General features: G+C 41.5%; 1 protein-coding gene across 1 annotated transcript in view; it reads left to right on the top strand.

Moving 5' to 3' along the window:
* Positions 1-21,865, top strand: part of SPATA5 (spermatogenesis associated 5) — a 336,495-nt gene extending 314,630 nt beyond the window's left edge. The window contains exon 16 of the mRNA XM_035023114.1: positions 21,395-21,865. Coding sequence (XP_034879005.1) covers positions 21,395-21,571 — 177 coding nt within the window. The 3' untranslated portion in view covers positions 21,572-21,865. The remainder of the gene's footprint in view (positions 1-21,394) is intronic.
* The last annotated feature ends 3,843 nt before the right edge of the window (positions 21,866-25,708 follow it).

Here is a 25,708-nt window from a genome sequence, read left to right as displayed (position 1 = left end):
GATAGATAGATAGATAGATAGATAGATAGATAGATAGATAGATAGATAGATATGCCAGAGTGGTTTGAAATTCTACAGCAGTAAACTCAGGAAATTAAAAATTAACTCTGGAAATACCATTTCTTGTTCTACATCCACTTTTGGGTAGTGTGTTCCTTTTCAAGTTTACTTAGATTGTTGTTACTCTTAGGTTACAACCTGTCTCCTTTTTACCACCAAAGTTCTCAAAAAGTCTGGCACACCTAGTGCCTCTACTTCCTCGCTTCGAATTCACTTCTCAAACGGCGGACGGCCTCTCTCTCCCGCCACCGCTGCTGAGCTGATCTCTCTGCCTGTTTCCTCATCTCCGATCCAGTAACCAGCTCCAGTCCTTGCCCTCCATGGCCTTTCTGCCCGTCTCCCAGAATTCATACCCCCTTCCTGAGACCTTTTTCCAGCTTCCTGTGGACTGTTTTAGGTTCCTCTAATTCTTCGTCTCATATACACACTCCTCCCTAGTATCAAGCTAAGCTAAAGTATTCCCAGAATTCTGTTTCTTGGACCTCTTCTCTCCCTACACTCTTAGCCTTTCCCTTCCCATCCTTCCTCGGTGCCTGAGATACTTGAAGAGAATTTAGAGGTGGTCTGAACTTCTGTGAGAAGCCTGCTTAAGCTGGTGGATGTGACTGACAGACCGGACAGGCATTGAAAGGCCTTGGGGAAACAGCATAAGTGCACTTGGACTACTTTAAAAAGTACCAGCACCCTATAGTCACTGAGGTTGCCCCTGGTCAGGCATTCATCAGTCAAAAAGCCTTTTCGGAGCAGCAGTTTTGCAGAGCTCGGTATCCAGTGGTGTACTCAGAGCTAGGAACAAGCCGTGCTTGCCCATGAGTTGAGGATCCCTCTGCAGTGAGCCCCAGGATCCTGTGCTCAGGGTAGTGATGGGGTCAAGAAAGGAAAGGGGTGGCCAAGGACAGACTGAATTCACACTTGAATATTTTCAGGAATTATTTGCAACCGCTCAGGAATATAGAATAGTATCCCAGCTGAGAGCTTTGTTTAACATCGCATTTAGCACGAATCTCTACTTAATCTCTACTATGTTGATCTGGTTACTGGGTACTTAGCGCAGCCCCGTACTGCCGAATGTCGGCCAAGAGCTCACTTAATCAGTAGTGGTCATAGCCAGCTCTGCTGGGTCTGCATCAGAACATGAGCGTACAAGGGCACCTGGGTGGCTCAGATGGTTAAGCGTCTGCCTTCGGCTCAGGTCATGATCCCAGGGTCCTGGGATCGAGTCCCACATCGGGCTCCCTGCTCCTTGGGAGCCGGCTTCTCTCTCTCTCTCTCTGTCTCTCATGAATAAATAAATTAAAAAAAAAAAAAAGAACATGAGCGTACAAGTGTACTGGTTCTGAAGCTTGTGCGATAGTTGGGTTTTTTAGCATTTGGTAAGCCTTATTATTCTACCAAAGTTAAGTACAGCACCTGCTCTAAGGCATAAAGGCCATATTTAGTCAAAAAATAAAGTGTTAGGACTGAAGTCCTAACTTTAGTTAACATTGTCAAATATCAGACCTTATTCTTTTCATTTATTCTCCTTCTTTCTTTCATTGTCCTCATTCATTCATTCAGCACGTATTTATTGAGTACCTGTTATGTGCCTGGTAAGGTTCTAGGCACTAGAATATGTTAGCAAACAAAATAAACAAAAGTCTGTACTCTGTGTGTGCTTCCTTTTTGTGAGGGGAACAAACCAACAAAATAAGTTAAAAAGCAATATATCGGGGGGTGCCTAGCTGGTTCAGTCAGAGGAACACACGACTCTTGATTTCAGGGTCATGATTTTGAGTCCTTTGTTGGGTGTGGAGATTATTTAAAATAACCAAAACTTTAAAAAATCATAAAAGAGGGGCGCCTGGGTGGCTCAGTCGTTAAGCGTCTGCCTTCGGCTCAGGTCATGATCCCGGGGTCCTGGGATCGAGCCCCGCATCGGGCTCCCTGCTCGGTGGGAAGCCTGCTTCTCCCTCTCCCACTCCCCCTGCTTGTGTTCCTTCTCTCGCTGTGTCTCTCTCTGTCAAATAAATAAATAAAATATTTCTAAAAAATCATAAAAGAGTTAATTTAAAAAGAAAATGCAGTATATATTATGGCAGTATCAAGATAGGGAGCAAAATAAAGCAAGAAAGGAAAAGAGAATTGCAAGGGAGGAGGCAGCAGTTGTAAATAAGGTGGCCAGGGAAAACCTCACTGAAAAGCTGACATTTGAGTAAAGACCTAAGGCAAGTTAGTTATCCAAGCAAAGAGCATTTCAGAAGAAGGAACAGGTGCCAATGCTTTGAACAAGACTGGGTTTTTTTGTATTTAAGAACAGTCAAGAAGCCAGTGTCACTGGAGTGAAGAGACTGTGGAGGTGTTCCAGTGTCCAAGTGAAAAGAAAGTGGGAAAGCGTGATTGGTATCAAATGCTGCTGATGGATCAAGTATATTGAGAATTGAGGACTGACCATTGGATTATGATCTTGACAGAGCAGTTCACTAGAGGGTCACAAGTCTCATTTCAGTGGGTTTGAGTGAGAATTGGGCGGAGAGGAACTAGAGAACAACAAATAAAGACAGCTCTTCCAGGGACTTTTGCTGGTGGAGGATTGAAGCAGGTCTGGAGACAAGGGAGGGATTATGCTTTTAAGATGAGTAACTGCAACATATTTTTATGCTGGTGGGAAAAGTTGATTGTATGTGGGGGGAACAATTATAGCAGCAAATCTTGACTTAGGAAAAAGACAATGAAATCCAGTACATAAATAGAAGGACTGATCTTAGCAACCAAAATAGTTCATCCATTGAAACAGGAAGGGAAGGAAAGTGTGCAAGTACAAGTAAATGGAAGAGGGCAGATTGAATGGTGGTAGCATACTGAATGTTCTTTTCTGCCATGTAAATAAAGTTTATTTCCAGCGTTTGAGTAAAATCTACAGTATCCCTGTCATATGTTCATTTACTCACTATCTCTAGAACTATCTCCATATTTGGCCAGCTTGTAAATAATTCATTTTTTTTTTTCCTTGTATTGAGCAAAAACCTGTCTCCTACAGCTTTGGTCCTAGTTCTGCTTCCTAGAGCCTTACAAGAATGACAGTTTCAGTCCTTCTCCAGGACTTGAGTCTTTCAAGTACTGGAGGGTTGACCTGATTCTTACTGCTGACCTCATTTATCCTGACTACCACACCTACCCCTCAGCATTTCTGTTGGCATGTGCTGTAAGCCCCCTCTCACATCTGATCACTTGCTCTCCTGACAGGGGCCAGGCTTATTTCATCAGTTTCATTTGTTAATCAGGACTCATTTGTCCTGGCCTTTGGGGTCTTTTTTCTCCTATGCTTGCTTTTTTCCCACATATTCAGTGTTTCTAACAAATATTTATGCCCAAGCGTGCCGGCAAGGTTTTTATCTAATGCATTTATCCTACAGACAAAGCATGGCTATTAAAGAACCACCTCCAATCCAACTTTTATCCACTAGTTAGTCCCTTCTGATAGGATTGTCAATTCTCAGTTTTCACATGACTCCAGGTAAATCAATATCTAATCCAGAAGATTTAGCCAGATTAAGTGATACAGGGCAAAGAAAAAAGGATATATTACCAATGGATTTAAGCCTGGGTGGCTGGGAGAATGGTGTATCCCTGAAAATGAGTTAGTGGGGCAGTCAGCTTGCAGATCAAGATGACACATCTGATGTTGAATATTTTGGGTTGTAAGTACCTGGAGAGAGGCCTGAGCAAAGATGAATATTTCAAAGACATTTGCACAGGAGTGATATTTGAAGAGATGAGAGTAGATTCATTTTTCAAGAGGTGACCGGTAAAAGACTAGAAACCAGAGGCCCAGAATAATGTATCTGTATTGGAAATGTCTATGGCACGTAAGCATGTGATCTTCTGAGAATTAGAAGCTAGTCCTAGCACATTACCATGTACATGAAAAATTGATATAGGAGAACTACACTGGTTTGAATCACCAGGATAAAGAAGGGTCCTGATTTTCCTGTTATCACTTCCCAAATCCAAGCATGCTGCTGTGTTTAGCTGACCTTAATCCCACTAGTATCCCCATTAGCACTACTACTGCCTTTACCATTACAACAGAGTGCTAATGGCAATAGTGATCACCAGGAGGCAGTGACTGAGTGTGAGCTTCAACAGCCAGGTTTCAGAGAAAATCCAGGTGAGTTCTGTAGCACAAAGCCACGTGGCCATGTGGAGAGCTTGAGAGGTGACTAGAGCTGGTAGAGGCTGGAGGCCTTCAAAGGCTGGTTGGAGCTGAGAAAAGTGGAAAATTGTAAGAACAGAAGCAAATAAAGGAGACAGAAAATATGATTTTTAAGTACTCACCTTTTCGGGGCACCTGGGTGGCTCAGTCGTAAGCGTCTGCCTTTGGCTCAGGTCATGATCCCAGGGTCCTGGGATCGAGCCCCGCATTGGGTTCCCAGCTCAGCGGGAAGCCTGCTTCTCCCTCTCCCACTCCCCCTGCTTGTGTTCCCTCTCTCGCTGTCTCTCTGTCAAATAAATAAATAAAATCTTTAAAAAAAAAAAAAAGACTCACCTTTTCTAAAATTTTGAATGAGCAGCGGTTAAAAAACAAGATTCTATAATCCTATCCATCCTACAGTGAATAGGAGCATCTTACCAGTTCTTTGCTTTTTACTTTTGTACTACTTGACCATTTTAGACTTTGATCAACATATAAATGAATCTTAAAAGGGAACAAAAGACTGGAAATAACTCAAATGTACAGTATTTGGGACCTGATTGAATAAACTATGCAGTTGTAAACAAAATAAGAAATAGCTCTCTGTATAGCTTTAAAGTGATTTCTAGGATAAATTGTTATGTAAAAAAGGCAAGGCAGAGAAAAATGTGAATAGCATGCTAAGAAAGAGAATGGCAAGAGGGGGTAGGAAGGCTTCCCTTTGTAAATATATCCCAGCCAATAAATGGAGAGGGAATAACAAATAAGATAGCACCATTTTGCTATCTTTAATGAAGTAAAGGACTTAGACAATCACAAGTGACTATTAAACCATAAAAGACTACTAAACCCTATGTATTCCACTATCACATATGAAGTATTTGTTCCCAAAACATCAAACCACTCAAGCCTCTAGATCTTATTGTGAGTTTACAAGAAATACAGGAGACAGAGGAACATGTTCAATCACACACAGAGATGCTATCAAGAAAATAAAGAATGTGGGAAACTGTATAGGACATATAATCTAGTTTCTTCAATATAAATTATAAGGAAGAGAGGGAAAGAATTTTTTAGAAATGAGATACATTAATACAAGGTGTGGGTCTTATTTTGATCTCAATCTAAACAAAATAGCTATGGAATACATTTATGAATAATTGGCAAAATTTTAATACTGACTAAATATTGATAATATTAAGGAATTGCTATTTTTAATGTGAAATAATGATGTGGTTGTGCTTTTTAAAAAAAGAAACATTCCTTTAGGGGCGCCTGGGTGGCTCAGTTAAGCGTCTGCCTTCAGCTCAGGTCATAATCCCAGGGTCCTGGGATCGAGCCCCACATTGGGCTCCCTGCTCAGCAGGGAGTGTGCTTCTCCCTCTCCCTCTGCCTGCCGTTCCCCTGCTTGTGCTCTCTCTCTGGCTCTGTCAAATAAATAAATAAAATCTTTTAAAAAAATTCCTTTAGACATATGCTGAAATATTTATGGATTAAATGCTGTGATTCTGGGATTTGCTTCAAAAAACTAGTGCCGTGTTGGGGTGAGGATTAGAGTGTAGATGAAACAAGATCGGCCATGGGTTGCTCGTTGCTAGAGCTGGGGATCAGGCGAGTGAGAGTTCACTGTATGTTATTCTCTCTTACTACGGTGTATGTTTGAATTTTCTCTAGTATAAAAAAGAAAATAAAGGGGGGGTAATTATTGTCTCCCTAAATGTTTGCTAAGGATTTTAGTCTCCTCTATCTCCCCTTTCTCCTCCGTTCTCAGGGGCAAGAATTGGGCAAGTTTACAAAGTAGAGTGTCACTGTTGTGAAAGACACTTCCAGTCCTCTTTTAGCCACTTCACTGGTAGAATGAAGTCAGAGTACTCCAAGCTTTGAATGCTGTCTATTTCATTCCCCCCTCCCTGCTCCATAAGCCTTGTCAACACATATTTCCAGTTATATGCATTTTCAGTTACAATTGAATTTAGGGACTGTCTCCAAATAAAATTTCCATAAACTTCCAAACTAAACAGCTCCAGACTTGAGGCTTGTATCTATTAACTATTTATGACCCCTCCCCCACAAAAAAGTTGAGTTTTTGTTTGCTTGCTTTTCTGATTTTCACTGTGACTTCTCCAGTTGCTAAGAAAAAGAATGATATAACACAAAGATAACTTTGACCATAACCCATGTTGAAATCATCATCATTCGAAAGAATAGCTTTAATTTTTCCTGTAGATTCCATAATCATTTCCAAAGAAATTGACTGGTGGCCCCTAAGGCTTTTCAACTTTATCATATTTTGGATAATATCTATGGCCTGGAAATCAGATGTACAGCTCAGAATGTTATCTGGACCCCGGTGAGCAGCGAGGTCTAAGAAAATGGCAGCTGGGAGCAAGGGAGGCAGTTGTACCACTGGGCATGAGTTCCAGAGTGGCACCTTCTCAACAGAACGGTTAGAGGTACTATCCTCTAAATGTTGCCAAGACAGCATTTGAGAGGAAGCAATATATAAGCCACGTAAGTTGACTTAGCCATAGGGGAGGATAAAAGCCACTTTTTACATTCTCTCTCTCTTTCCTTCCACCCACCAACATAAGCCTGCCTTAGATAACCTGTACTTCCAGCCTCCAAGAATCTTCACCTCCTGCCCCCAAAAAACTACGGAGTTGCTATATCATCACAGTGTGACCGCACACACACAGAGTTGATTTGGTACAGAGGAATGAGCTCCCTCAACTTTCCCCATCTTCATAACCTCTTCCCCAGCCACAGTGATTGGGCCAGGCTACTCAGACACTTTCCACAGGAGTTTTCATTACTGGAACTGAGAAAATGAGGACTTTGTGGTGGCTGAAGCTGTAAGATATAAAACATGTTTGCCATGTTTTCTTCCATGTGGGGAAAACCACTCTGTAGTTAAGGAGGAATAAAACTCAACCAAGGACAGAGAGAAGCAGAGGTCAAAATTATGGAGAGAGAATCCTGATAGCATCCCAGTCTCTGGTTCCAGTTGGTCTGCTGAGCCCAGCCTCACTCTTGTCCTTAGGTTCTGTTAGATTCAATAATATCCTTATAATAAATACCTCCTTTTGATTCAAATTAGGTTTCTGTCCCTAGCAGTTTAGTCCTAATATACAGCAGATGTCACAGCTGATTGCACATATTTGCAGACATAATTGAGAAGCTGAGGCAGAATTCAGTCCACCTTGCTCAGAGGCATTCACAAATGTAGTGTGAAAACTACTCATGAGTCTCCTTTGATTAAAGTTAGCCTGGTCGCATTTGTTATGGCAATTAAAGAATACATAGCCTTAAAATGTTTTCAAGACTTGGGTTTCTTCTTAAAATAAATCAAAAGTGTTCATTAAAAGATTGATATAAAAATTTAATAATTCTGAGGTTAACCTAAAACTTAGCCTAATCTTCCATGGGAACATTTGTATATGTGTGTGTGGGTTTTAAATTCCACAAATACTACTAAAATGAGCAATCGGCAGAAAGATGTTTTAAAATATTTTGTTTCAGCATGTAAAATCTCGTTTTATTACAGAAATCTTTTGTTAAAGGCACAGCTATGCTGGGTTGCTGCCAGAGTGATGGGATTTTAAAAGCTCAGTTAATTTTATTTTATTTAATTAATTAATTTATTTTTAAGATTTTATTTATTTATTTGACAGAGAGAGAGCACAAGTAGGCAGAGTGGCAGGCAGAGGAAGAGGGAGAAACAGGCTCCCCGCTGAGCAGGGAGCCGGATGTGGGGCTCGATCCCAAGACCCCAGGATCATGACCTGAGCCGAAGGCAGCCGCTTAACGGACTGAGCCACCCAGGCGCCCCGGAAGCTCAGTTAATTTTAAAAGATTTACAAATGCTGGGCTTCAGAACTACTGTTGGTAAAATGTACTTCACACTTTTTAAAGACTATTATTTATTTACTTATTTATTTTATAGAGATAGCACAAAGGAGGGAAGGGGGACAGGGACAAGCAGACTGAGCACAGAACCCCATGCGGGGCTCGATCCCACAACCCTGAGATCACAACCTGAGCCAAAATCAGGAGTCGGCTGCTCAACCCACAGAGTCACCCATATACCCCTTTAGTATAGCGCTTAAACTCACGTCACATCTTGTGAGCTTATGTTGTATCTGCAAATGAGTGTACACATGCATGTGTGCTTATGTGTGTATGTGCATATACACAGTTGTCTACATTCCTATGTATGTGTGTATATGTTTATTTCAAAGAGAACAGAGTGGGGTGGGGGGAAGAGAACAGGACAGACCTGTAAAATAATCCAGAATTTCCCTTGGCTTTCATATTCTTTGGTGTAAATATGGAATGAATACAAAAGACATCTTGAACACACTGTAGGAAAGGTGGTATGGGTTTATTTCCAGTTAGACACCAGCATGCTAAAGTAGAGGTGCTCATTACCAAGGTGTACCCTATCTAAAGTCTAGTGATTAGATCTCCACATGAAAAAGTACACTCATAAGAGGAAAGTCTTAACACTTGCTTCCGTTTTCTCTACTTTACATCATAGAGTGCTTTTATGTGCATATTTATCATTTATAATGGAAGATTGCAAAATCAGTTTCATTGTATTGTAATCCCCTTGTGTTCAGTTGATTCATCTCTATGAAAAAAAAATTCCATTCATTAGAAATGTCTACTGGTTTCTTTCCAATGATACATTTTTTGATGATTAGAAATCTGAGGAAAGCTCACCTAGTATAAAATGAGGTAGAAGTATGGATACAGTCTTGAAATACACATACTCAAATTCACTCAATTTTATGTGTTTAGGTTTTAAGAACTAGACGAATAATCTGTGCTTTAAAAATTCACCATTAGCTCTTTACATGTACCAACTGCTGCATTTCTGGTAACCAAACCAGTCCCACTGGTTTAAGGCACCTTTTAAATTTTTTTTTGAAACATGATTTCTTTATTATCAGTAAGTAGTTTTATCTACCGTCTTTTCCCACAACGCTTTTCATATCTGTTGATTGCTCTGCTGGCTTTCTCGTAGTTTTAAAGTTTAGTCTTTACAAGTAGACATTTTTCAGTCTTTCCTTGGGAGACTTTCTGGCTTTTTCATTGCTGAACTTGACATAAGCCTTATTGTGTCATAAGCATTTTTGCAAAGGAGTTTGGGTAACAGTAGTTAAGAAGGAATGGTTAGGTTTCACGGTCCAACTTAATGGTCAGAAGAGAGATACATATGAGTGTTTTGGTTAAAGCCTTCATAAGCTGAATTATCTTTATTCCCCACCTTGACCTGGATTATGAGTAACTAATGAAAATGATTGTGCTACATGGCTCTTACAGGTATTTGTAACTTCTACTAAGTTATAATCACATATATATATTTTTTATTGTCAAAAGGTAAGAGCTGTATCTCACTACTGGCTTTCAAATCAGTAAAATCAATTTGCTTTGTTTTTGGGTTTTTTTTTAATGGACATGCAGTAAATAGAGTTCAAAGTGTGTCTCACTCCTTACAAGACAATAGGCCATATAATTTTGCAGATAAGAAAACAAAGCCATCAGTTTCCAAATACCCAGTATGTAATGTTATTACCAAATATCAAAACCTACATTAGGTATTTAAATCTGAAAATTCATTTATGGGTTAACTAAAATTACACATAGTTAATATTTGTCACATGTAAATTCTAATCTCATCTTGGGTACTTGACTTTTCATTCCTTAACTAGCGTGCTTAAGTTTGCAGTCTTAGTGTATTACCTTAGCTTTTTTTTAATAAGTGAAATAGGATATTGGTCTTTAGGTTCCTCTTCATATCAATAAAGACCTAAGTAAGTTATACCTAGGGGCAGCTGTTGAATGTTTAAAAGGTACAAGGGGAAGGTCTAAAAAAGCAAAAACTACTTTCCCTTTACAGTGATTAACTCCATATTGTAACTCCTATACTCCTCAACTGTGATAATTCTAGCCAAATTACATTCTGGAAAGAGGAAGATAGATATTATTATGAAGCATTCATAGGACTTAAGGTTTGAAATATAGTTATTATAGAACAGTGGTTCTTAAGCCTTTTGGGGTAATGGTTTCTTTTTAGAATATGATGAATACTTTGAACCATCTCTCTAGAAAAAAAGAAAATTTATATGTAAGTTTTCATAGGTTTCATGATATCCTTAGACCCATCTGGATATCGAGGGAGCCCAGGTTAAAAGTCTTTGTTATATGGCCAATAAATGCACAAAACTGGTGATGTTTTGTATAAAATATGATATGCATAAAATAAGTACAAGATAAGTAATTGTAGTCTTTTCACTCCCTGTCATGTGCTGATGGTGTACTTGGTGTTTGCTCACCAGGACCTATCTTCAGATGCCCCTCAGCTAGCTACAAATTGTCATTTTTTTCTGTTTAACACAGATAGCCATTAACACCATACCATACTCTTTAAAATGATTTTATTTTTTTAAAGATTTTATTTATTTATTTGACAGAGAGAGGCACAGTGAGAGCAGGAACACAAGCAGGGGGAGTGGGAGAGGGAGAAGCAGGCTTCCTGCCGAGCAGGGAGCCCGATGCGAGGCTCGATCCCAGGACCCTGGGATCATGACCTGAGCCGAAGGCAGACACTTAACAACTGAGCCACCCAGGCGCCCCTCTGTAAAATGATTTTAAAGAGGTGCCATGCAAGACTGCTGATCAGCTGGACCAGCATGCAGCTGCTCAGAGAATGGAAAAAGAAAGGAATTTATCAGAGATTAAGACTGGTAGGGTGGCTGAAATGGATGAAGGTGGTCAAAAGGTACAAAAATCCAGTTAAGAAATAAATATTACCTGGAGCTGTAATGTATAGCATAGTGACTATAGTTAATAAGAGTGTATTGTATATTTGAAAATCATTAAGAGATCTTAAAAGTCCTTATCACAAGAAAAAAAATGTGTAACTGTGCGGTGAGGATAGGTGTTATACTCTGGTGATCGTTTCACAATGTATACATGTATTAAATCATGTTATATACCTGAAACTAATATAATGTCATATGTCAATTATAGTTCAAAAAAAAAAAAGGACTGGCTGTAAAGGGGGATAAGTTTCTAACTCCCAAATACTCCACTTTGTGAATGTTCAAAGATCCCAAACTAGACAAAATCCAAAGAAGGCTACCCAGGGCATCTGTGAGGCTACAGAGTTTCAGAGGAGGCATTTTTATGTTTGTGTTGGTAGGGCAAGATATGGGGGCTGGCAGTGAAGATGGCTGACAGGTGAGGAAACATAGGGTGTGGTTTAACACCACTACCTACACCCTCCACACCCCCGCGACCCCCCCACCCCAGCCATTATCTCCCTATCTTCCACAACACTGGCACGGAGAACCAAACCCTCCAGACTTAGAGGGGAGTCCTACAGCAAGCTGATCTTTGCTGGGTCTCATCTCCCAAAAACGTGCCCTGCCCTGCTCTTCTCTCCTCTTTGCCTGGGGCCAACCTCAAGCTCTCCCATTCCTGGATGCTTTTACCCAAAGTCTTGTGCCTCTTCCAGCTTTCTGGCCATAGCTTGGTCATCAGCCTTACAAGATTCACAAATACACACCTCAATTTAGGATGACCCATTGTTCTCAAGACATTTTTACTTTTTTAGTCCATAGTAGACAATTATCTTGGCTGCAGTTGTCACAGCACTGTGTGTGTGTGTGTGTGTGTGTGTATTTTTAAGGCAAAAACTAATTTATATCACTGTTCAGAGATACCTCAGCAGGAGACCTTTTTGCAGATTCCCAGAGGTCAAGGGACATGCTAACCTGGTATGTTTGAGTAGAGCAGAGTAGACTAAAGAGCCTCCATGGGACTTCCAGTCCAGAGAGGGAGATAGACATTTACCACAAATAACTCTATATCCCTGCTGACAATGATAATAAAATAGAATAGATCAAGTTCCTACCAGACCATAAAACAAGTGATCCTAAAGCAATCAGGCCTGGGGAGTTAGTGAAGTTGCCTCCAGGAATGCCTCCCAATGGAAACATTTACACTGAACCTTGAAGAGTAAATAGATTAGCCAGTACTTTGCATATCTTGTTTCATGAAAGCATTTTGTTTTCTTCACTGCTGTGTTCCCCCTGGGTACCTTGTACCTGGTACCTTGTAGGTGGTCAATAAAGACATATTGGATAAAGGAATGAATAGGGGTTCAACATCTATTTGCCCTCTCACCCCTCTCCTTCCTTACCACATGGTTCCTGCTTTCTCTTCCATTCCCATACCAGTTGGTATGTTTTTTTCAAAATTAAAAATACCCTTTTTGATCTTGTATGGTTCAATTAATGTTAGAAACATTTGAGAGGGGTGCCTGGGTGGCTCAGTCGTTAAGCGTCTGCCTTCGGTGCAGGTCATGATCCCAAGGTCCTGGGATCGAGCCCCGCTTCGGGCTCCCTGCTCAGCGGGAAGCCTGCTTCTCCCTCTCCCACTCCCCCTGCTTGTGTTCCCTCTCGAGCTGTGACTCTCTAATAAATAAATAAAATCTTAAAAAAAAAAAACAAAAAACATTTAAGATTCCCCTAAGTGCTGATGGTTAAGAATGCAAATTCCAGGTCTTTTCTGCCCCAAGGCTCTTTGGAATGATGGATTCCTTTGTAAATTTTTTAAAAAGTTAACTAGTCTGGGAGGTTGCACACTTGATGTACATATATTTTAGAAACCTCAGAATAACTTTAAATCAGCAAAATTAAGCAACCAAGGGCTTTTTCCACCTTCTTTAATGTCATTATGCTTTAATGTGTTTTTACAGAAATTTTTACTTTCTTTTGACTCAGTACCTCGTGTGGCATTCTAGGTAGTATGACCCTAACATAATCCCAGATGGATTGATTATCCTAAGGTTTATTCTGCAGACAATCCAAGGGAATTTAACCCAAGGGCAATAGTTAGGTAGTTTCCTTAAATCTGAAATTTGCCCCCCAAAAGCCTCCCTTCTAGCTTCATCACGTTGTGGTGAGGTGTCATTTTATTTATTTATTTATTTATTAAGATTTTTTTTTTTTATTCATGAGAGAGCGAGAGAGAAAGGCAGAGGGAGAAGCAGGCTCCCAAGGAGCAGGGAGCCCGATGCGGGGCTCGATCCCAGGACCCTGAGATCATGACCTGAGCCGAAGGCAGACGTTAACCATCTGAGCCACCCAGGCGGCCGTGAGGTGTCATTTTAAAGTGCCCTGAAGAAGCGCGCTGGCCTCCGCTCTGAACTCCCGGCGCCCGCGCTGTGCTGCGCTCTGAGCGGCTTTCTTGGCAGCGCGGGGCTCCCCTGGCCGTGCGTGCCTGCCCGTGGCAGCGTGGCTTCCCTCGGCTGTTCTGCGGCCCGGAGCCTGCTGCGCTGCCTTCAGGCACATCCTTCGTGCCCGGCCACTCAGCCACCTTCCGGCGCTGCTCAGTGGGCCGGGGAGAATGGCCCCAGGGCGTCCACGGGAGCACATGATCTCCCAGGTAGCCTCCTCCTTGAAGCACCTCCAGCGCACGCTGTTCGCAAACAGCAGGACGCCCCTCGCTCCTGGGCTCCTAATCCCTCCGACGCGCAGGGGAAGGAGGTCGCGGGCTGTGAAAGAGACAAGAAAGGCGAGGGGCGGCCGGGCGGGAGCGCACACAATGTCCGCCCGCGGCCGCCGGCGGCTGCGCCACAATCAGCGCCAGCTGCAGCCCAATTAAGCTCAACAGGTCACAGGTGTTCCAGACAGAAGATGCTTTTTCACAAAACCACTCTCTTGAGAGTACCTAAGACTTTTTAAAGCACTGCAGCCCATTTCTTTTGGTAGATTCTTTAAAGCTATTTAGTACCCTTGAAATACAAAGAAGCTGAAAAGCACATTTCGGCCTCACTGGAAGGCGCGCTTTCTTCTTGCCAAACAGCGGGAGCCGCGGCGCCGCCGCCGCCGCGGGGCCCGGGACGCGCCGCCCGGGCTCAGCGTGGACCCTTGCAGCTGCCCCGGGCAGGGCAGGGCCGGCTCTCGTCCGCGGCCCGGGCTCTGCGCACACTCTGCTCGGTGCTCGCGCAGGTAACTGGCGCCAGGCCCTCTCCGTGTCCTCAGCATGACAATCCCGAGGCGGCCGGGAGCCCAGGAAACTAGGGATATGCATTCCGCTGTCCAGAGCCACGTTTCCCGTCCTGTGAGGTCACTCTATAAATCAGCCTTCTCTCCTGGCACTTGGGAAATCGCCGACTTCTTTCTCTCCTCAGATCCGAGCGCTTCCTTTGCCTGCAGAGTGGGGTGATGGGAACCAAGCAGAACTTCAGCCGTGGGCTAAGCTGCCTTCAGAACTTTGTTACCCTCCCGCCTTTCAGAGGACACACATAGCTCTGCGAGGCAGTTGGGCAGGAACGTGGTGGCGGTTCGGTTAGAATCTCAGCCTGCCTGTCAGAAGTGAGCAGTTCTTAGCTCCCCTATTAGGCCTCCTTGGCGCAGCATGCGTTTTTCCCAACCTTACAAGCCGCTGGTGGGTTTGTGTTCCTGATGTCCTTCTCATAATCTGCTTACAGTCAACAGAAAAGAAGGGCACATACTAGGCTTTATCTGGAAAATGGAAGCAACTGTACTTAAATTAATCTTGGGGTTCCTAGTCTGTCAGTGCCCCCAGAAAAGAACATGGTGCTACTGTGAAACTGGAAAGAACAAGGGCAGGGGTATAGCACAGGAGGATGAATACCCAAAGCAGTGACCAACACTCTCATGTTTTCCTTCCTACTGATTAGGTTTTGGTAAAGTCTTTGCCTTGACTATTTATCACATCATTTTTTTTTTTTTTAATTCTACTGCCTGCTTAGAAACCATGTGGGTTTTAATTTTCGCAATAGGCCTGTTTCTCTTTTACTAAGCTGAGCCACCTGTTTAAACTCTTCTTGTCTCGTGGCTTGGGGGAAAGAACCGTAGGCTATGTATAAGAGGTTTCATTTTTTTTTTTTTCCACAGTGAAGTAAGACATTGTTCTTATTCTTCATGGCATTCAGAATTCTGCACAATTGCCTCTTTTGCCCTTTTGCATTTAAAAGTGAGGTAATTAGATTTCCCAAGGTTCAATGGTCAAGAGCCTTCTCATCCTGGGAAGTTGCTTCCCCACACCCCTCCCAAGTGAAGTTGTCTCACGTAATCCAGTTATTGCTGTATTGTTGTTCTAAAGGCACTGCTTTTTCAGAGGGCAAGCATAGCATGAAAATTCATACTTGTATGTTCTCTTTCATTGCTGAATTACTTTTTTCCTGCATTTGAAAACGATTACTATTTTCCTCAGTGACTTTGTTTTGAGGATTTCTAAATACTTTCATTAAGAATCTTTTCCTTTCCTACCTCTTAGGAACTCAGTTCAGATATGCCTAGATCTTTCATATAGAGAGTTCCTGCTTATTTTATGTTGTTTTTCACATATGTGACAGCTCTATTATTATTGCAGAATCAATGGAAAGGGAATTTGTGACATGTTGGCACCAAATAAACGGGTGTCATGGCCACTGCAACAACAGTGTGTCTTAGTTTAGTTCTGACAGTGAAATCTTGGGCCCACTCTGCTTGTCTTTTGTCTCATTTTCTCCTTTTCCCAAACAAATAATATGGTCACTTTTGCAGCAAGGCATATATAGATCTTAAAAGTTTGGGTATTGATTTTTTAGTCAAAACTGAAAAAGAACACAGGCTGCACACACTGAGTTTTACAGAGCCAGCCAAAACAGTGTTGCTTTTACAACCTAATGGCAAAAGCAACCTTGCTGGTAGTTGGCTAGTAATTCATTTGAATGATGTAGTCTGAAGCCTATGGGGGAAGAGGAGGACATGGTGAAGGGATTAAGGAAAGCTTCCAAAATCCTTTTTGCCAAAAATGTTAAAGCATTCGAGTGCCAAGCGTTTACTTTCTAAACGGGTTGGTTTTACATTCCAGATAGTCTGTGATTCAAATTTATTCTACACATCTTTTCATGAGGTTCTTCTGTGGCCTCCTGGGAGAAATTCAGCTGAATTCCCCCATCACTGACCAGTCCCAGCAGAATGTATGTGAGGCCAGCAGAATGATGAGTTGTGTGGGCCCTGTATACACTGTAGAGAGGTATATGCATAGACGTACATGCACTTACCTCATTAGGTTGTCTCACAGACTTCAGAGATAAAGGTCCTACTTTAAATTGAAAGCCCTTCTCAGCTTCTATAGAATCCAGTCCCCAATAGAGAGAGAGAGAGAGATTGGCAAATTTATCTAAAATGCCATCAGCAGTTCATTGATGCCACATTATTTTCATCAAATGGGTCAAAAGATCACCATTTGTACAGTTTTTGTTGTTGTTGTTGTTGTTTTTGTCCCAAAGCTTCCATTTCAGTCCTCTAACCCAATATGTATTACTGTATTATCAGTAAATTTTCAGGGATATTTCTCAATGACTGTGCAGCTTTCCCCTTGACAACCCAGCAGAAAAGTTCCTGTCCCCGTGTAACAAATTTTGATACCTAAGGAAGCATCCCCCAAAATAACACAGGCATACTTGTATTCTTGATAAAATTCCTAACATATTATTTCTAAGGACAGAGCTAGATTCAAAGTAGTACCCCAAACGGAAACATTGCTTCAGATAACATATATCACAGTGTTAAACAGTTTCTGTTACTGACATTACCATTCCAGAGACTTAAGTATAACTGACAAAGTATAGGCTATATGAAACGTAAGTAAAAATATTACAGCATATGGGCCAAATCTGACAAAGATGCCTATAAAGTGTACTTTGTGGAAATTTGTTTATAGTTAAGGGACTGTTGAGTTCAACAGATATGACCGTTTGCTTCTCTAGAACACAAGTGTATGTTGTGGCTACTGCCCTTTGACCCTGTTAGACAGACTGGTCCTTCTCCAGTCTCTTTTTTCCTCCCTTTCCCTCTTTTCTCTCTTCTGGACTAGGAGCGAGCAAAAGAAAAAAAGGATATGTGATAGGCAAAAGCCATTTCGTGTCCTGGTTGAATTGTTCGGTATGCACCTCCCAGAGTGCGTGCTGAAGATCACCACTAACTCGAAAGACAGCCACCTCTAGGTTGTTCTGCCAAAACCAGGGCAAGGGGAGACTTCTGTGGGAAACCCCGGGTTAAAGAAAATTAAGCAGATTAGCAGATTGCCATTGCCAGCCTTCACAAAAATCTTTCAAATTCGACTGTGCGGTATGGGAAACAGAGTCTATCTAAAACTTATTTGATCATGAAATACTTCTTCCTCTGAAAAGACACTGATATGTCAAGGGGCATGTTGGCATGGGCCCTGAGAGCAAGCAGCAAAGCGACACTGTTCCTGAGAAGTATGAGTGACCCCAGAGCAAATAGAAACCAGCCATCATGAAATGAGCTTCCCAAGAATACTTCCATTTTCAGGCCTACCTTTTTATTTGGGTTAGGAGAGAAGAACCAGTATTCGAATTAATGATTTTCCTTTTGGAATTTCTAAGAAGCCCTTTCATGAGGAAAAAATAAAAACAAAGGAACCTTTAGGAATTATTCTCTGTCAGCTGCTTGTGCATCAGCTGCTTGTGAATTGGGGTTAGAGCTTTAGAGATGACTGTCATTGACTAGCCTTCACTGTCATTATGGCCCACATGACTTCTGAAAACTATCATTTTATTTTTAGTGACATTTTGATGACAACTACTCTTCTCTTTCTTTTTTTTAATTCCCCATTTTGGCTGCTGAGGCTAAATCAATACAATCTCTGGTCTCTTTCTCCCCATCTTGCTGTTTCTTTGCCCACTTTATTCCTCCTGCTCAGAATGCCCTTTTCTGTCCTATATGCATATCTAAATTCTGTCCTTTCCACTTCGATTTAGGAAGCAGTAATTTCTCTCTTCTTTCCATACCAAAGCACTTTGCCTGTAGCCTTGCTTAACTGTACCTCTAATACCATGCCACATGGGGCAGTTAATTGATGTCCATGCCCTGCTGGTTGGGGAGCATCAGAAGACAGCCATGTCTTAGACATCTCTGGATCCTCCACCTGGGTTCATCTAGTGGTTGTACAGAGTAGCTTATCCAGTGGATGTTGACTGATGAAAGAGTGACTGGTTAATTATTTGTAGTGTCCTACTTCCTCTCAGTTACTGGTTGTATATTGCTAAAGCAAATATGATAGGAAAATAAAAGTGGCAGAAAGTATTGCCTAATTGGTTCTTCAGGGCATCCCTTATAAATACTACGAAACAGGAAAACATTTCTTGAGGCAAGTGCTGAATTCAGACTGTCCTCCTGCTACTCTTGAAGGGAGAACGACTATGGTCCTTCTGGACAGAGAAAGACACCTTTCTATGAGGTGCTTGAAAGTACCAGTATCCAGCTGCTCTGTTTCCCTGGTCGTTGTCTCGAAGGTTCTAAGGGTCATCTCTATTGAATTCAGACACTTCTCAGTGCTCTTGTCAAAACTCTGTCCAAGTTTTCTCTACCTCACAATTTTGTAGTTCTCCAAATTGGATAGAATTGTTAATTAAGGGTCAGGCCAGTACTAAATATAGTAGGAGAATTACTCTTGAATGTTAACATATGCTAGAGGCTCTAAGTTACAGACATCCAGCTTTCAAGCGGCTGTTACTGCTCTGACCACATCTCACTCCCAGTGCCCCCTCTGTCACTGCCCTGAAAGCTACCACAGAAAGGCAAAAAGCAAGTTATAGCTTGGGAAGATCTATGGACAAAGATGCAAAGGAAAGAAAGTTGACCTGCAAAGAGGAATTGCTCAGGGTTGCTGACCCCAAGAACAGCAGCCTTCAGGGCCTGGGTGACCTGTCACTTCCCACTACCTACATTTCTCTACCCTGCCTTGTTAGGCCACCTGAGATTCCAGTAATTAGAGAAGTATAACCATTCTTTCTCCAGTCTGATTACTGTGTGCTGAGAGAGGAAACCTACTAGACCACTGGTTCACTTTCTCGGATGTACCAGCAGTAGGAGCTACTCACTCTGCGGCCATGTGAACTAAATTCTGGGAACTTGGAGAGGGTCCAGGCAGCCTTGCAGTCATCTCTCCTTTCCTCAGCCCAACCTCCCCACACCCCACCCCACCACCTTACACGTGCTTATCTGGCCTCTCCATTTGCCATGCTCCCATCACGCTATGAGTGGCATCACTGCATTGTACAAAACCTGGGGGGGGGGGGGGGCGGACACTGTTCACATAGCAGTGAATTAGCACAGTCATTAGTAATTGTCTAGCACGTGTGGTAGGGATTCAGTAAATGTTTGTAGCCATTGTGTGCTGGGTCCGGGATTCTCTGAGGTAAGTCTCAGTTATGAAGTACGCAAGACACGGCACTGGCCCAGGGCTGGTGACTTCTTTACTCCACTTAGCTGGGGAAGGATCCACATAATGGAAACATTCCTGGTACTATCTCAGAGAAAGAGCTAAAAGTCTGCCAGGCCAGCAGGAAATTCAGGCCTTTTTGCCTCTCCCAGTGATTCTTCTTCAACCTTCTCAGCCTTGCAACCATTGCTTCAGAGTCTTGCAGATAACAAGGGCACCTGAGTGACTCAGTCAGTTAAGCCTTCAGCTCAGGTCATGATCTCAGGGTCCTGGGATGGAGCTCCACATTGGGCTCCCTGCTTAGCAGGGAGTCTGCTTCTCCCTCTGCCCCTCTCCACCCCCACTTGTCCTCTCTCTCCCCCTCTCTCAAATAAATAGATAAAATCTTTTTTTTTTTTTTTTTTAATTCTTGCAGATAACAGAAGTGCTGCTCAGATGGAGGGAAGGAGAGAGTTGAGGCTTTTCCCTACTTGGTTGCTTTACCTCCCTTCATGGAGGTCCTCAAGGTCCCTTTGGAACAGAGTGGAACCATTGGATAGCCAGTTTACCATGCTGGGCATTTCATGTGCTTTACTGTGCTTATTAATTATTACATCCTGTTTTCAAAGTAACTCTCTTTGCACCAGAATGTGTGGTGAAGTTGTTTTACAAATCCCTGGAAGTTTTGTTCTTTCCTTCAACAAGTTGGTAGCCACTCTTTTTGGAAAAGCATTAACATGCATAAGCACTGTAGTCAACTTCCGTGCTCATTAATGAAGCCCAGAACTAATAGTTACATTGTCGTAATTTGACAAAGCCATCTAAATCTATGCATGTTTTTTGAAAGCTCCCTAAACATGCTGCTAAATCCCCTAAAAAGCTCCTAAACTGCTTTGGCAGCCATTAGCCGAGCATAAGCAGAGGAACTCTTTTCAGTAAGTGAACAAACAGAGAAAATATGCTGAATGGCTGGACAAATGTGTTTCAGCTGGCCCTTTCATTTACCGATGTAAAGGTGCAGTCAGTATCAATCACTGTTTTCCCTGTTGCCCTGAAAATCACAATATCTCTTTTCATCCCACAAGCTCTTTTCACCACAGTAATGTGTCTTTAGAATGACACTGGCATCAGCCTGCTTCCGCTGTCTGAAGTCCAGAGAGCTTAAAAACACATTTCAGGATTCAAGACTTGAACCTTCCTCCCCTTCCGTTTTCCGACCGCCCACTCTGCCCTCCCTCCCTCTGCAACCACTCCACCCCCTCCCCAGATTCTTTTCAGTTCTTCCAGCTCTCCTCACTGAGTAAACAAAATTCACTTCTCTGTCCTAATGCAGCTCTCTAAAGTAAACGTAGAAAACTTCTCTCCGATATTCCCAAGATCTAAGAACTCAGTTCAAGGGATGCACATAAAGAAATGCTCTTACATGTCGGTAATAGCTCAAAGGTCAAAAGGAATGTGGAAATTCTGTGCCTGACAAGGTGTGCTGAGGAGCAGGACCTCGCTGTCTATCAGAGTATCTCCTTCCTCTGCCCTCACCCCCTTGTCACTCGGTTCCTACCTGCCCCCGCTGCACATACACACTCCCCTTTTGTCATCTCGTATCAGAAGCATGTGCCTGCACCTGTGTTCCACCTTTACCGTTGCGAGCTTCTTAAGAGCAAATGCCGTGTCTTGTATCTCTTTCGGCTGCTCCTGATTCTGAGTACTTAATACATTGCTTTGGAATGAAGGCGATTACTTTTTATCCTTCTGAAAACTGAAGCGGAATAAGTGCAAAGATACATGTTAGCGAGGTGCTCACAGTTGTAGCAGGAATATTTGAAACACCACATTTCCAAAAAACAGTACTGATTGTTTTTTCTCTCCCTTTTTTTGTATGTTTGTTTTTATTTCTTTATTTTGCTTCAGATTATAGCAGTCTGTAGAGAGGCAGCCCTTCTGGCTCTGGAAGAAGACATTCAAGCCAACTGCATTATGAGAAGACATTTTACTCAAGCCTTGAGCACTGTGACACCGAGAATTCCTAAATCACTGAGACGTTTCTATGAAGAGTATCAAGAGAAGAGTGGGCTACATACACTCTGAGAAAGTATACATATTCAGTATGCTAAAAACGCTTACTAGAGAAAACTTGTTTCTTTTTTAAGAATTTTTTCTTGAGACTGTCAGAAAATAAGCAAAGTGTCTGAAATATGTTGACTGGAAATTGAGAGGCTTCAGTGGTTAAAGACATTTTAAATGATATGGATACAATGAAAATATCCATGAAAGTCTCTGGACATGAGTTTAAATCAGTTTTATCTGGATATGTGTGCTGAGTTTTAAAAATCAAACTTTAGCTTTTTCATTTTTGACCTGGTTTATTCATCCCATGAAATGCTCTCCTAACTCCAGAATCTTTTTCACTGCATTCCTAAGTGCCCAGCCTATGAGCATCAGTTCTATACAAGAACATAAAGAATGCATGTGGATTAGTCCATAGTGAGAAAGATTTACAGGTCTTTATTTTTAAAGGCCAGCCAGTGAAATAGCCAAATGCACCAACCAGGTTTATATATATATTTTTTAAGATTTTATTTATTTATTTGACAGAGAGACACAGCGAGAGAGGGAACACAAGCAGGGGGAGTGGGAGAGGGAGAAGCAGACTTCCCGCCGAGCAGGGAGCCCGATGCGGGGTTTGATCCCAGGACCCTGGGATCATGACCTGAGCCAAAGGCAGACACTTAACAACTGAGCCACCCAGGAGCCCCTGCACCAACCAGGTTTATATGGCATGTTTCCAGATATGTTTTGTTTTCATTATAATTCACACCTACATTTTTGCTTTGGCCTTCTTAATCTGTACTTACGGTGATTAAAAAAAAAAGAATTAAGAGTTATTTCATGTAATGCCCTTTGCAAATTTAAAAAATTGGAAGTATAATCCCAATCCAGGCCTAGAGCAACAGAGTTGTTTTGTTTCATAAAATACTATAAATAAATTGTATGTTAGTGTTTTAATTTGCACCCATTTTCAGGTTACCAATAAACTTTTTCAGTTGAAAGATAAACCAAATTGTACTCTTAATTATATTGTCTTATGCTGCATTCGAAATACGTATATTTGTGCTCCTAATTATTTATCTTTAGGATTTCTTGACACTTTAATATTCCATAAATATCTTTGAAAAACTGTCAGAAATTGACTCCCTGACTTCCAGTTGAGAAGTTGGCAATGGAAAGAATGTGCACTGAGACATGCTCACTGTAGATCTTTGAAAATTTCCAGAAAGATAAGTCAGGCGAGAAATACCTGATGATCACAATAATGGGACTATACAGTGTTGTATTCTGAAGTCATGTCTCAAAATATCTTATCCTTTGACTATCAAAAATAGATTTGTAAGGCCTTTTTTTTCCCAGACTACATTGGGTTTATTAGTATATACATAAAACCACCCAGGTAACAAAGAATATGACCACTACTTAGAGCTGTGCTGCAAATGCAATAGCTACTAGTCACATATGGCTATTTAAGTTTAAATTTTAATGAATTAAAATTAAATGATACTAAAAATGTAGTTCACCAGACACGTTAGCCACATTTCAAGTGTTCCATAGCCACCTGTGACAAGTGTCTGCCGTGTGGACAGAATAGATTGTAGAACATTTCCATCACTAGAACATTCTGTTGGTTTCTGCTGATTTAGAATATAAGGCTCACACAATGAAATAAACAGGACCTCAAGATTACTTCTATGCTTCCCATTTTCAGAAAATAAGAGAAAAACCTTATCCCCAAAGGCCTAAACAGAAAAAAAAAAAAAATTTAAATTCTCACTGCCAATAAAATAAAAACCAGCAATAAGCTTGAACTAGCACAGGCTCTCAGGCTGGAATCTGGGTGGTGGGGAGGGAAGGGGGCAATCTCAGTCAACAAGGAGCTCAGCTGTTAATGACCACTCAGACCCTTCAGCCCATGTGACATAGAAGTCATAACCAAGGGCGCCTGGGTGGCTCCGTTGGTTAAGCGACTGCCTTCGGCTCAGGTCATGATCCTGGAGTCCCGGGATCGAGTCCCGCATCGGGCTCCCCGCTCGGCGGGGAGTCTGCTTCTCCTTCTGACCCTCCCCCCTCTCATGCTCTCTCTCTATCTCATTCTCTCTCTCAAATAAATAAATAAAATCTTTAAAAAAAAAAAAAAAAAGAAGTCATAGCCAAGCCTCATACATAATGCCCAGATCACTAAAGACCAACACCTTCAGTGTAAGGGCAAATTAGAAAAAAATTCCTCCTGCTGACCAGAGAAATCACAAGGAGCGTCTCTTGACTTGCTCTGTGCTTTGGCTTTGAAAAGAAAAGAAGCAGCTCCTCTGAGAATTCTTTGAGCTTACCTGACCACGGCTTCTGGGTTTGAATTCACACCACCTTTGTGGTACAGAAGCTTGAAACCTAAAAATTAACATGAAAATATGGATCCATGCTAAAAATATCCTTGGGATGACTAGCAGTTCCAATAGTTGGAGGAATATAGCCTTACCCAGGCCGCAGAAGATTCTAACAGCTAAAACCCTACTTACAGAGTTTATAATCCCAAAGGATGTGGAGCAGTGGAGCATAAATTGGTACAGCTATTTCGGAAAGCAACTAGCATATCTAGTAATGTTGAAGACCCGTATAGTCTTCAGAGTTCTCCTCGGTGTATGTCTCAGAGCAAGTTGTTTTCAAGGAGGTCATGATTAAGAAAATCATAGCACTAGTATTTAAATAGTAAGAAACTAGAAATGATCTATCCATCAGTCAGAGAATGGATTTCTATGGATACCCATACAATGCAATACTTATGGCAGTAAAAAAGTAATTAAAGCTACATGGAAAATGGGAATTTCAAAAAGAACATTTCAGAAGAATATATTTATTTAAAGTTTAAGGCATGCAAAATAATATATGTTGTTTATGGGAACACATGTAGTAGAAGACTACATGGAGGGAAATAAAAAGCATCAAATACCAGGGAGAATTTCCTCAGGGGAGAAAAGTTGAAATGTCCTATCTCAAACTGGGTGATGTGAATACAGGTGTTGATTGTAATCCAGTCTACACTTTTTTATGCCTAAGTATTTCATAATAATGTTTAAAAGATCAGCCTTAAACTGACAAGTTATACTGCAAAGGGCAAAATGCATCTCAAGCCCTGTTCTGCGTTCCTAACCAGCATCACAATCCTATCCTTCCACCCAGTCAGTGGACTTCCAGTGCAATCCACGATGCCTACCACCCCGTGTGTCTGGAAAATCAGAAGTACCAGGATGATGGAATAAAACCCAAGAAGGCAAAAAAAGGATCAGGCTTTAGGACCCAGGAAATGAGAAATTTGTTGGTGAGAGTTAGTGGTTAGGTGATCCTTCTCTGAGGGGATAAATCTGGAGTGAGATCTGTTTCCATGGCACTATGGTCGCTCAAGGAGCAGGAAGTTAAGAATTTAAAAAGATTTTAGAGCATTACATCTTTAATCTATTACAAACCAATTACTTTTTTTCTATCTTTAGATAGCTAATTATTATCGTTGAAAAGGCAATGATCATCTTTATTTGAAGTTTGTGCCCTTTTTATAACAGTACCAGTAAAAACCTGAGTCATAGAAAAGAGCAGGTCAGGTGTCACTAATAACAGTTTACCCCAGCTTCATCTCTGTGAGGGCTTTACTTCTGATGCCCGAGTCTCCTATGTGTGGATTTAAAATCGTGTGTATTATTTGGGTTTGTTTGTGATTGAATGACACAGTATAGTTCATGGAAAATTTAAGTGCAGCAAGAAAAGAAAACATCCAACTTCCTGTCTTAAGAAAACAATTTGCTTTATTGGCATCTGGTCAAATGTTTGTCGTTGGTCCAGATTCTCTTCAGGGTTTCAGGATACTCACATTGACACTTTTTTTTTTTTTTTTCAGTGTTCCAAGATGGTTTTGTTTCAATAGTCAAATTAGTGTTTCTTTCTAACAACAAAATTTAGAAGAATGGCTTCTAATTTTTTTACTCCTTTATGACAAAGAAAGTGTATTTCTAAGCTTAATTCTGACTGCCCTAACTTTGCTTGAAAAATGTTTAGTTCTGTGTTATTTCTAATATATAAAACAGGTTTTTAAAATAATGTATAGGTTTTCCACTTTGGAAAAATAATTATTGAATTTATAGAAAAACCAAGCTTGAGTGTATGTTTAATTTATCTTAATCAGGAGAA

Source organism: Mirounga leonina, unplaced genomic scaffold, assembly GCF_011800145.1.
Source record: "Mirounga leonina isolate KUSES-001 unplaced genomic scaffold, KU_Mleo_1.0 Mir_176, whole genome shotgun sequence".
Taxonomy (NCBI): Eukaryota; Metazoa; Chordata; class Mammalia; order Carnivora; family Phocidae; genus Mirounga; species Mirounga leonina.
The sequence above is the reverse complement of the archived record's forward strand: the minus strand, read 5'-3'. Positions and strand labels throughout refer to the sequence as shown.